The 12,183-nt window shown below is 50.6% G+C and overlaps 5 protein-coding genes across 5 annotated transcripts, besides 3 other annotated features; 3 read left to right on the top strand and 2 right to left on the bottom strand.

Annotated features, from left to right (window-relative positions):
* Nucleotides 1-10: 10 nt before the first annotated feature.
* Nucleotides 11-1,729, bottom strand: An09g01030 (uncharacterized protein; the record flags this gene model as incomplete). The annotated part of the gene is made up of 1 exon (XM_001393383.1): nucleotides 11-1,729. One exon carries the CDS (start codon nucleotides 1,727-1,729, stop codon nucleotides 11-13), a length of 1,719 nt encoding a protein of 572 aa, XP_001393420.1.
* Nucleotides 1,730-2,501: 772 nt separating this feature from the next.
* An09g01020 (uncharacterized protein) lies at nucleotides 2,502-4,457 on the top strand (the record flags this gene model as incomplete). Its single annotated transcript, XM_059749572.1, has 4 exons — nucleotides 2,502-2,771; nucleotides 2,831-3,664; nucleotides 3,800-4,229; nucleotides 4,279-4,457. The coding sequence occupies 4 exons, from the start codon at nucleotides 2,502-2,504 to the stop codon at nucleotides 4,455-4,457; spliced, it is 1,713 nt and encodes a 570-aa protein (XP_059605800.1).
* A 158-nt stretch (nucleotides 4,458-4,615) lies between these two features.
* On the bottom strand, nucleotides 4,616-5,466 carry An09g01010 (uncharacterized protein; the record flags this gene model as incomplete). Its single annotated transcript, XM_001393381.1, has 3 exons — nucleotides 4,616-4,810; nucleotides 4,873-4,958; nucleotides 5,037-5,466. 3 exons carry the CDS (start codon nucleotides 5,464-5,466, stop codon nucleotides 4,616-4,618), a joined length of 711 nt encoding a protein of 236 aa, XP_001393418.1.
* A 581-nt stretch (nucleotides 5,467-6,047) lies between these two features.
* Nucleotides 6,048-6,196: a mobile genetic element (Title: probable transposon 160bp LTR (Tndm1-LTR) -Aspergillus niger).
* A 10-nt stretch (nucleotides 6,197-6,206) lies between these two features.
* Nucleotides 6,207-10,848: a mobile genetic element (Title: probable transposon Tndm1 without LTR -Aspergillus niger).
* Nucleotides 6,367-10,779, top strand: An09g00980 (uncharacterized protein; the record flags this gene model as incomplete). The annotated part of the gene is made up of 1 exon (XM_001393380.1): nucleotides 6,367-10,779. The coding sequence occupies one exon, from the start codon at nucleotides 6,367-6,369 to the stop codon at nucleotides 10,777-10,779; it is 4,413 nt and encodes a 1,470-aa protein (XP_001393417.1).
* Nucleotide 10,849: 1 nt separating the features above from the next.
* Nucleotides 10,850-11,000: a mobile genetic element (Title: probable transposon 160bp LTR (Tndm1-LTR) -Aspergillus niger).
* Nucleotides 11,001-11,478: 478 nt separating this feature from the next.
* Nucleotides 11,479-12,096, top strand: An09g00960 (hypothetical protein; the record flags this gene model as incomplete). The annotated part of the gene is given in 2 exon segments (XM_059749571.1): nucleotides 11,479-11,688; nucleotides 11,740-12,096. Coding segments are annotated over 2 exon segments (567 nt in total).
* Between the last annotated feature and the right edge of the window lie 87 nt (nucleotides 12,097-12,183).

The following is a 12,183-nucleotide window of genomic DNA, read 5'->3' as shown; positions in this document are numbered from 1 at the left end:
TCCACTCTACCTAAGCGCCGGTACGTCTTTGCTGATCTATAAGCATCGACAAAGGTCCAATAGGAGCGTCCTCACGGTCTAGCATTATCTCAACCATCCGCAGCTCTTTCCCATTACTGACAACATCATTCGAGAAAACATCTTGTAGCTCCTTCCAGGTTCTAACTGAGGCAGTGTACGTGTCTTCACTCGCTCCAAAGAAGCTGGGGGCCTGTAGATATCTCCATCGCGACACATCGTTGTATCCCTGTTTCCGGCCATGGATGCAGCGCTCGATCGTGTATCCGTCGTTGTTGATGAGGAAGACCACGACGTTCAGCTTGAGTCGAATGATTGTTGATAATTCCTGCGCGGTCATTTGAAAACTGCCATCGCCGATGAGAAGGACTGTGCGTGCATCTTTAATGCCGTGGTAGTTGTCTGATGCCATCAATTCTTCTTGCGCAAGTGCGGCTCCCTGTGCTCCTGGTAGCATATACCCGATAGATAGCCAGGTCACGGGTGCGAAAAGGCGGGTGTGCTTGGGAAACGCCATCTCGCGGACACCATATCCAGCCGTGCCTGTTTCTCCCAGTAGGATGTCGCCTGGGCGAAGGAAGTTCGCAAACACTCGCCACAGTTTATCTTGGGAAAGTGGTTTATCTCCTTCTACTTCGGAGAATGGAACGAGTTCGTCACGGGGCAAACTGGGGTAGGGGTCATAGCGATGAATTCGGTTGAGGTCGATCGTCTCGATGAGGCGAGACGTGGTAAGCTTGGCGGGAATGTCACGAATGATCTCCGTTCCAAACTTAACTTCGGTATCGGTGAACAAAATAGCAACTTCGGGCTTAGGAATAATCTGATAGAAGTAGGAATTGGTGGAGCTGAAGTGTGGCCCGAAACACAACACCAAGTCTGCCCCATTGTAGAAGTCTTGCACTTCAGTGGGGTCATAGTTGCCGCGGTAGATGCCATGGAAGTTTGGCCGTGTATCATCCACCAGGCCTTTGCCGAAATTGGTCGTCCAGGTCGGGAAGTTCGTGGCATTGATGATCTTCTGGACCTCTTCCAAGATTCCTATGGGTCTGATTTCGCCATCGACGAGAATGATCGGCTGCTTTGCTGCATATATACGTTCCAGAATTCGCACCACGACATCATCTTGGGTCTGGGAGGGAACAGGGTCGGGTGTGCTGACGGCGAGCGCGAGTCTTTCATCTGACACATACTGGTGCACCATATCCATTGGCACCTCGATATAGACCGGTCGGCTGTGAAGGAGACATTGTCGCAGTACCTCGTCGATCTGCGCAGGCGCGGTTCGTGGATCTCGCAGGCTGGCCTGAGCGGTAGTCAAGTGTTCGTAGATCTTAGCAAACCGCCCATATTCGCCATCATTGAAGGTATGGTGGACCAATTTCCGTCCCTCCTGCAAATCCCGGGCTGGTGTTCCCACAATGTGCACGACGGGCGCACGTTCAGTGTAGGCTCCAGCGATCGCGTTCACAGCAGACAGCTCCCCAACACCGAAGGTGGTGACAACCGCGCCAATGCCTTTGATTCGGGCGTACCCGTCGGCGGCGTAGGCGGCGTTTAGCTCGTTCGCGTTACCGACCCATCGCAAACCGGCGGGCTCCACATAGTCGAGCAAAGTGAGGTTAAAATCGCCCGGCACACCGTGGACGGAAGCTACGCCCAGGTCTTTGAGCCGACGGAAGAGGTACTCAGCAACTTTGATTGAAGGCATGTCGAAATGGTGGCAGATGGAGAAGAGCAAAGGAATCCGTCAGGAACCGCGGTTCTTATCAACTTATCAAGGTTACCCCGCCCCGTGACCCTTTCTCTCCGACTCGCCGATTCTCCGATATCCGGTCCGGTGGGAGCGCCACTGACCGCCAATAACCGCTCTAGATTCACTCCTCTTTTGGATACTATTTCAGTATATTTAGTAGATGGCTACCGAGATAATGAATGATAGCAGACACGGGCGGTGTTGAATGTATCCTTTTCCCGATCATTTAGCAGGTACATCTGCTTGTTTCTTAACTCTATTTATATATATACCCCAAGTATTCCCGTTGGTGTGGCCCCGACCAAAACTTGCCACTTTTCGTGTACTACTAGGAGTAACATAGATCTATTACAGAGCTATCGATTTAATCAAGAAACAGCAAGGTAATGATTTGGAAAAACCAAGACAACAGTTAGGTAATGAGAATTCATGCCCAGGAAGATGAAGTCATGTTGGCCCAAAATAGAAGTTCCACGCGGAGATCCTTATCAATGTCTCTGATCAGATAAGAAACGGCACCCACAATAAAATCACGTGGCAATACTAGCTGCCCATTATCACGTGGCATGTGGTCCCCTCATGAGGGGAATACGAACGCTATTGTGAATGAGTCAATCAATTGTGTCACAGTAGTATCTCCTGCATCAACCCCTCACTTTATAGAGAATCACAACGTCAGGGAATACAAACTGACCAACAGTGAAAACTGCTCACCGAGCCAATCGTGATGGATTCAGAATTGTCATCCTGGCAGAAAGCGGCCCAGGCCAAACGCCAGGCGATTCTGGACGCGATTCCTCAGAAATGGAGAATTCAGCGTGCAGTGCTGCCCGTTGATGTCACGGGTGAATTCATCCAGGGCTACTTGACCCCTCGTGAGATAGAGATTACTGAAGCTGATGCTGTTGCAATTACAACTCAAACTACCTCGGGAAATTGGAGTGCAGTGGAGGTGACCGAAGCCTTCTGCCACAGGGCTGCTATTGCGCATCAGCTTGTATGTCACCCAGATGACAGAGATTATGACCTGAGGTGTGATGGTTGATTCAAGTATAGGTCAATTGTCTACATGAGATATTCTTTGAAGATGCCATTCAAGTCGCTAAGGAACTCGATGAGCATTTGGCAGCGACAGGGAAACCCAAAGGCCCGTTGCATGGACTCCCGGTAAGTTTGAAGGACCAATTTCACGTCAAAGGAGTCGACACAACTATGGGCTACGTGGGCTGGATTGGAACGTATCAAGGCAAAAAAGACGATCCTCGCCACAGAGTGGCGGAGAGTGAGCTTGTGCGGGAACTTCGCAGCCTCGGAGCGGTGTTATTTTGTAAGACAAGTGTTCCTGTCACTCTCATGGCAGGAGAGACAGCAAACCACATCATTGGTTATACATGGAATCCTAAGAATCGCAATTTGTCGAGTGGTGGAAGTTCTGGTGGAGAAGGGGCCCTAATTGCCCTCCGTGGTTCACCGGCCGGGTTTGGCACTGATATTGGCGGTAGTGTCCGGATACCAGCATCTTTTAACGGACTTTTTGGGCTTCGCCCATCTGCAGGAAGGATGCCGTATGAAGGTGCGGCGAACTCCATCGACGGACAAAATACCATTCTATCGGTTATTGGCCCGTTGGCGACAAGTATTGGGGGGTTGAAGTTACTTTTCAAGGCTATCCTCTCCCAGGAACCATGGCAGCATGATCCTCTCTCTTTGCCTTTGCCGTGGAGGGATGATATTGAGAATAAGACGAAACAGTTAATTTCGGAGAAAAAAAGTACAGCTTCCCGACTGTCATTTGGTATCATGCGTCATGATGGCCTTGTCGAGCCCCAACCGTCTGTAAAGGTAGCTATAGATCTTGTGGAACGCATTCTGAGGGACTTGGGCCATCAGGTAAGCACAAAACATCATCTTCCTTCCTGCATAGAATCTGACAAGCATTTAGGTCATAGAGTGGGATACTGACTTATGCCGTGAAGGCAGAGAGATTGCCGTACGCCCATGTGTGGGATATATAGTCTAAACTAGCGCGCTGATTCGTCACAGAGCAAGATCTACAATATGGATGGTGGCGAAGACCTTTTGAGCCACATAGCCCTGTCGGGAGAGGCACAAATCCCGCAGTGTACTGTTGAACCAGGCAAACACTTCAACGCCAGAGAGGTAGCGGCACTCAACGTGCAGAAAAGAGAATACCAAAAGAAATATATGGATTACTGGAACAGCACCGCCAATTTGACTACGACTGGAAAGCCAGTTGATGCTGTCATCTGTCCAACCGCACCTCATGCAGCTGTTATTCCCGGGAAGTACCGTCATACTGGGTACACTACATTCATCAACACTCTGGATTATACGAGTTTGGTATTTCCTATTGCGTGCGCTGACAAGAATCTTCGGTCCATGACCGAACGGTCCGAATTCCTGAGTGAACTCGATCAGAAGATCTTCGAAGATTGTAAATTAGCCTTGTCCTACCCGTCTTGAACTATCTCTGACATCTTTAGACAATGCGGAAATATACCACGGAGCGCCTATTGGACTCCAATTGATCGGCAGACGATTGGAGGAAGAGAAGATCATTACTATTGCCGAGTACCTTTGTGAACAGTCCAAGCTTTATACGGGACAAGGCTATGTGGCAAATCTGGTCGACGGATCCGTAATCAATCATTCAACTGCTTAAGTCGGCCTAATTTATTTAGGATGTACACAAAGCCCCAAAATCAATCTTTCATTGTTATTGATGAGAATATAGCGGCTATTTACGGAGAGCGAAATGCATATAATAGCTCTAGCGACACCCTCATCCAATCCGCTCCATATTGCTTCCATTCTGAGAGCCTACGCTCTGAGCTTCTCAAGAATCCATGCCGCCGCGATCGGATCATAGTCGTTTGCATACGCCATGTGAAGGGACAGGGCATCAGCACCCTCCGAAGGAGAGCAAACTCCATCGCCATCATTGCACCAATCCGCAGTAACATGGCGGTAACGATCGTGCAGGTAATTGATCTGATAATCGAGACGAGGATATTTCTGTAGAACAGCGATCATTAGATGAGAGAAGCTTCAAAGTACGTCGGCGAGAGGAAACTCACTCCTGTAACGTTCCAAGTGTTGTTGCCCATGTTGTAGGGTTGGTAGGGTGCATGGCGCGGGTTTCCGTAGTAGACGTTAGCAGCAACTGGTTATAATTGTTAGACTTTGCAAAGGCTCTCACGTAGTATACTGTTAACGGGGAACGCCGGCTGGCAGAACATACTGTGCTTCGAAACGTCCTCCGAAACCAAGGGTTGAGTCGCGTTCCCAAGCGTCGAATCGCCACCACCGCCTGCAAGGGCGTCTCCCACAATCATAGCACCTTGGGAGTAGGAGATCAGAACAATCCTCGAATTAGGACAGTCCGCTGCGTATCTATTGACCTGACTGCCCACTGCAGCACGGCCAATGAAATAGCTGTCCGACTCTGTCTCGCTGACGGCGGGGTAGATGATATTCTCGTAATTGGTGCTTAGAGTGGTGTTCTCGGCAACCAATTCCGCCATCGTGTAGGTTGTACCCGGATAATCTTCAGTCGTGCCGCGGGCCAGCATGAAGTGGATATCAGCGCAGTCGGTGCTATTGAGAAGGGTAGCCCTGGAAAATCCAAGGAGTGCATTGAAGGTGAGGGTAGTCACAATGCGGGAGAGCATGATGAAGGTAGGTATTTTGAGAAATAGAGACTTGTTGATGGTGATGGATACACACGAACCGAGAGACATGAGAGTTGGGTCTTTATATAACCAGCTCACCATACGGGTGACAATAAGGCCTATGTAAGGATATGACCCCTAATATTAGGGGTTGTTTCATAGATTTTTCACTAGCGTCCCGAGATAAGATACCTCGTGTCCCTTGACTGGGCGGATTAAAAGGTCTGCAATCTATTTCAAAAGGCACTAACTAATTCGAACTATATGAAAGCGATTCTGGGTATTTCTCCGAGCAGGTTATAGGACTTGTATAATCCGAAATATTGCTTTACGCAGAAGAGGTGACCCACAGCAGCGGAAGAAGCCCGACTCTACGGAGTTGTCCAGCTGCTATTATCCAATCCGTTTGCATCTCTATGCTTCGAGTGTCTGTACTTAACAGTAGCATATAGTAGCTTATAACCCGGGTCTACTAGCAAGGTTAGGCATTTCGAAGAGAGGGAAGCGACGCTGCAGATGTTCCTTGGATGAGAATCACTTGACATACGTCAACGGCCTTGAACATAGTATCCAGAAGAAACTGTTGGAACGTAATCTCAGTAGATTACTAGTAGTCGAGGTCACGTGACCCGAACTCCGTAACTTCAACTGCTCCTCCGAGCGCGCCTAGATAGCGAAGAATCAAGCGTTTTCAACGACTTCAGTATTGACCTAAAACGTCGTTTCAACAGGTTATGAGCCCGGCTCTTCGCTCGTGAGGCTAACCAGCAAAGATCTGAGCCACCATACACACGAAGCAAGCCGCAATTGCAACGGGGACACGCACCGCGATACCCCTATCTCAAAACACCAAAACACCGCGAATATCAAAATATTCAACCGCCGGAAGCAGACCCCAGAATGTCGCAACCAGGCAGATACCACTCTTTACAACATGTCTCGAATACAGAGGCAGTAGCCATACAACCAAAGACACAAGCAGATAGGCTTCCAGTAAAGCTACCAGAAGGCGTTCAACCCGTATCTGAAAGGTTGAAAGGGCGAGAAGACTACTCAACGTGGCGCTTTGAAATATGTCAAATCCTGAAGAACGTCGGTCTACAAGACATGATCGACAAGGGTCTATCCCATCCTAGTACAAACCACACGAATTACTGGCTATGGCACCACCTGTCAATCAACATCCAGTCCTGGCTAGCTAGCCAGCTGTCAGACCCCCTAAAGAGGGCACTGATGACGTCCCCTGACGCGCACGACTACGCGGACGATGCCTACGAAGTCATCAAATCACTCGTCCTAGGCCACGGCCACACGCTTTGCCAAACAACGTACTTCGACCTCATCCACAAACGCCGATCCGACTACTCTACCGTTGAACAATACGTGGAGGCGTTCAAACACGCATACAACTTCGCTAAAGAGTTGAAAGTCGGGATATCACCATACTGCGGGTTGCTACACCTGCTCAAAGAGCTGGAATCCGACCTTCCAACGTGGGTGTCAACAGTGGAGTGCAATTTGCCTGATAATGCTGCGGACACCCTCCAGGAGAAAGAGTTTCTAGTTTACTGCAGGACCGCAATCGAACAAGGTAATAAACAAATGCAAAGATATTCTTTCGCTGCGCCAGCGAAGAACACTGGAAGCACCACCAAGTCGGGAAGCACTGCAACGACCTCAGAGTGGAAGAAATCAACATTCCCACCGAAAGGAACGACCCCTGAGGAACACGCTAGAAAGATGCGAAACTTGAAGCCAGAGATGACTAAGGGACGCTGCGCTTTCTGTAAGACACTAGGCCATGGAGCAACCACCTGCTGGCGCTTGAATCCTGACCTCCGGCCAGAGGATTATAGGCCTCGTATAGAAGGCATCTGGTGGTTCAAAGGATCGAAGCCTAGCGAAGCATCAAATGCAGCGGTAGGCGAAATAGGATCCGATGACGAAAACCCGTATATTTTGAATTTTTCTGGCCTAGCCGTTGCAAACGCCACGAACACCTCGCTACGCTGGATATATGATACAGGCAGCTCACAGCATCTAACACCTGACTGCGCTTCCCTAAGCGGTCTCCACCAATTGAAACCCCACGAATACTACCAATATGGCACCTCGAACGGGGGAATCGGTGTTGCAAAATCGGCAGGGTATCTGACCCTGACCCTAGCTGCAAACGGCCAAAATACGGTGTTGAAGATCAAGGCCTACCACCAACCGGACCTACCCTACGGGCTCCTTTCTTCCAACCGCCTACGTACAGACCTTGGCATCTACGCTACCACTAAGGACCTGACCCTACGCAGGGACCGGGATGACAAGATCGTCGGCCACCTGCAGGCATCGAAAAACGTGCTTTTCGTCAGGACAAAAGACCCTGACCTAGCGCTAGCGGCAGTGGACCCCCTACTCTTGCACCGGCGATACGGGCACGCAGGATTCCGCCGAATCGCTACCACTGCAAAGGATCATCAAATTGAACTCGAACACAGGGACACCCTAGAGTGCGAAGCATGCTCGCTAGGCAAGGCCACACGCCTCGTTTCAAGGGACCCAATCCCAAAGACTAATGATCCAACACAGCTCTGGCATGCAGACATCCAAAAGGTGACCCCGATTGGTCATGGCGGATTCAACTACTTTCTACTCATGGTCAACAACGCTACTCGCTTAGTGAGGACGGCCATGCTTAAACACAAAGATGACGCCTCCGACGAGCTGATCAGGATGAATATGGAACACAAGAATATGGTCGGCCGATACGTGGCCACCTGGCACCTAGATGGTGGCCGCGAGTTCAACCGCTTTAGGAAATGGGCGAATCATGCAGAGCGAGGCATTCAAATCAAAATATCACCTCCTCGAACACCCGAAGCCAACGGCCTAGCTGAACGATACGGCGGCTTGCTCAACCGAATGAGCAGGGTCATGATACTAGATGCTGGCCTCCCTGCTCACCTCTGGCCGTACGCTGTACGCCTCTCAGCGCAGATCCTGAATCGCCTCGTCCCCTACCACAGCGCTGTCAGGAAGACCCCCGTGTTCCTATACAGATCCCACTACAACCTCCCGAATCCTAACGCGTCACTAGACTTCCTACGCGTATTCGGATGTCGTGCCTACCAACACATCCCGCAGGAAGATCGAGTCGCATCCCAGAAAATGGGACCTCGTGCAAAAGTCGGATACTTCGTCGGTTTCGATGGGGACAACGGACACGTTTACTACGTGTGGGATCCTATATCTGATAAAATTAAACGATCACGAGACGTTAAATTCAACGAAGATCGAACCTACAAGGATGACAAGGAGGATCCCGGTGGAGTTCCTACACGCGAACCTGACCCTAAAGGACCAACACCAGCTGGCCCAGGTGCCGCGCTCAAGTTAGACAACGCGTTCCTGCACCAAACAACCAATATATCAGATAACACGAGGGCCCTGATTGAGCAACCGGACCCTGAAGAAGACGTCATCCGAGGCAGAATCCACACCATATCTGCCTCCGCAGAGCCTCCACCTACACGCTCGATCGAGAATGCCACAGAATACGAGGCATCCTCAACGAAATACGCCGCGCAGGACTACCGCCTGCCGGACCCTACTGAGCCAGAAGAACAACCCATACTGAGGCGCTCCGCAAGGACCACTAAAGGCAAATCATCAACATGGCCAGATTACCAACAACTGGCCACGGTTGACCGGGTGACCCTACCCCACCTCAAACAACACGAAGTGGTCGTTCCGAACACCTACAGCGAAGCGATGAAGTCCCCGCTGGCACCATACTGGAAAGATGCTATGGATACACAGATCGATAAGATACAGAATATGGGCACCTACGAGATCGTGAACCGACCTCCAACCGCTCGCGCAATCCCAGGCAAGTGGGTGTACGACCTCAAGGTCAACACTGACGGATTCGTCACCCAATTCCGTGCTAGATGGGTAGTCTGCGGCAACCGCCAGATACCAGGCATCGATTACGACGAATCGTTCGCTCCTGTCGCCAGCGAAGCGGCCCTGAAGCTATTCATGACGAACGTCGCTATAAAAGATCTTGAATGGGAACAATGTGATATAGTATCTGCTTATCTACACGCGCAGATACAGGGCAAACGCGTGTTCATGAAACAACCTACCGGATACCATGAAGGACCACCGGATCAGGTGTGCCTATTAAAGATGGCCCTCTACGGCCTCCGCCAGGCGGCCCACCTCTGGCACCAAACGTTTGACGAAACACTTAAAAGAATCGGTTTCGAACCACTGAGGGAGGATCCCTGCGTATACAAAAAGGGTGATATCTGGTTGATTATTTATGTTGACGACTCCGCTATCGCTGGCCCCAGGAAGGAAGACCTAGCCGAGGTCAAACAACACCTAAACAAGGCATTTGGCCTGAAGGAAATGGGGGAACCAAAGGTTCTACTAGGATGCAACGTTCAACGTGACTACCAAGCAGGCACGATATCACTATCCCAACCAACGTACGTGGAGGAGTGCCTCAATGCAGCGAACCTAGGATCCTGCACCCCCTCCGCCATTCCGATGACCGTTGCCTACAAAAAGTCAGATCGCTCGAATATGACTACCGAAAACGTCAACCTAGCCGAATATCAAAGCCTTGTAGGGCGTTTGAACTGGCTAACCACAAAGACCCGCCCCGATATACGTCATGCAACGTTTAGACTTCAAAGGCGCATGAACACTCCCACTACGGCCGACGCTAAAGCATTGAAAATTGTATACAGATATCTGAAAAGGTCCATCCCGTACGGGATCACCCTCGCCACTGACCATACCAAAGGCATCGAAGTCTTCGTAGATGCCGCCCACGCTGACCACGAAGACGGCAAATCAACGGAGGGATACGTCATCTTCTACGCTGGCGGCCCAATCAGCTGGTCATCCAGGAAGCAATCGCTAGTTGCACCGTCATCTACGGTAGCAGAATACTGCGCGTTTGACTCCGCCGCCAAAGAAGCCTTGTATATAAAGAAATTGGTTGAAGCGTTTGACCTCAAGGCCTCCGTTGACGGCAGGATACCCTTGTACACCGACGCCGCCAACTCCCTACGGATCCTGAACCACGGAGGCTACACCAGGTCCACTAGATGGCTCGATAATCGTTACCTATTCGTAGCCGATCTGATCACGAAGAACGCTATCACCATTCAACACATCCCAGGGACCACCAACCCGGCGGACGGCCTCACCAAGCCGCTTGATAACGAATCGTTCAAAGCGTTCAGGCACCTCCTCGGAATGACCCCCATCTCCTCCCCGAACCTGCATCCAGGGAACACCGGTTGAGATAGCCGTTCCTTCCTATCTAGGCAATGCCTAGAGCCTCGTTACGAACGCTCCCTCGCCTAGGGGGCCGTGTTGGAACGTAATCTCAGTAGATTACTAGTAGTCGAGGTCACGTGACCCGAACTCCGTAACTTCAACTGCTCCTCCGAGCGCGCCTAGATAGCGAAGAATCAAGCGTTTTCAACGACTTCAGTATTGACCTAAAACGTCGTTTCAACATATTTTAATATTTTAAGATAGGGATATCGCGGTGCATGTCCCCGTTGCAATTACAGCTTGCTTCGTGTGTATGGTGGCTCAGATCTTTGCTAATTAGCCTCATGAGCGAAGAGCCGGGCTCATAACCTATTAAAACAACGTTTTAGATCAATACTAAAGTCGTTGAAAACGCTTGATTCTTCGCTATCTAGGCGCGCTCGGAGGAGCAGTTGAAGTTACGGAGTTCGGGTCACGTGACCTCGACTACTAGTAATCTACTGAGATTACGTTCCAACAGATAATGAGGTACCTCATTGTATACTTAGCATTGCAGTTCAGCAAACGCAACAAACACCGGCTCCGGCCCATCATGTGACATGATCGCCAGCTGCTGGGCATCTCCACTTGGTCTCCCCCACTCTGCTACAGAAACCACGGCTCCTGTACCATCCGCTCTATTTACTAGTATATGCGGATGGGGCAAAAGTCCAGATAGCCGCTATGTCAACTGAGCCCCTCTTGCCATCTTATGCTTCTGCTACTCAGCATGATGCCAGTCCCCATGTCAGACGTCATTCTGCCCGTCGACGGACCTCCCTCATCATTCCAGCGGCTCCCGTCATCCAAACCTTGAGTGGGCTCACATTTATGACAACGGCGATCATCTCCACCGTCTGGGCTTACCGAAGCTATGCCCCTCCCCCAGAGCCGGTATGTTCTTCGCTCCCATCAACATGAAAATAACCAAACAATCTCGTCTAGTCACCAGCCGAGCCGCCTTCGTTACTCCCGTATTTCGCATCGCTATGCCTCACCATCTCGCTCGGCTTCTGGGTCGGGTACTTACTTTTCATACTGTATGATGGAGCCGGCGGGCCAAGAATGCAACGCAAAGTCGTCATCGGGGCATCCACCGTAGGAAAGTTGGTTCTAGCGGGGGCTCATATAGGGGTTTGGCTGGGGTACAAATATCTTCTCACTGGCCCGAAGCAGCCAAGCTGGGCACTGATGTTCATGGCAACACAAGCATGGTGGGATGTTCTGCTGTTCGTTGTTTATTCATGTCTGAGAGCGCCAGTGGAACCACGAGTAAGATGGTGAGGTGGGTGGCACTGCTGAATCGGCTTGGCTGCTATCGAGTTTGTTTCGTGGTTTCAGTACACATCCTTTCCTCCTTGAACGGCGAGTATGTTAACGATGTTCAGA

The sequence above is a fragment of the Aspergillus niger genome (assembly GCF_000002855.4).
Source record: "Aspergillus niger supercontig An09".
Taxonomy (NCBI): Eukaryota; Fungi; Ascomycota; class Eurotiomycetes; order Eurotiales; family Aspergillaceae; genus Aspergillus; species Aspergillus niger.
This window is presented reverse-complemented; position numbering and strand designations above follow the sequence as displayed.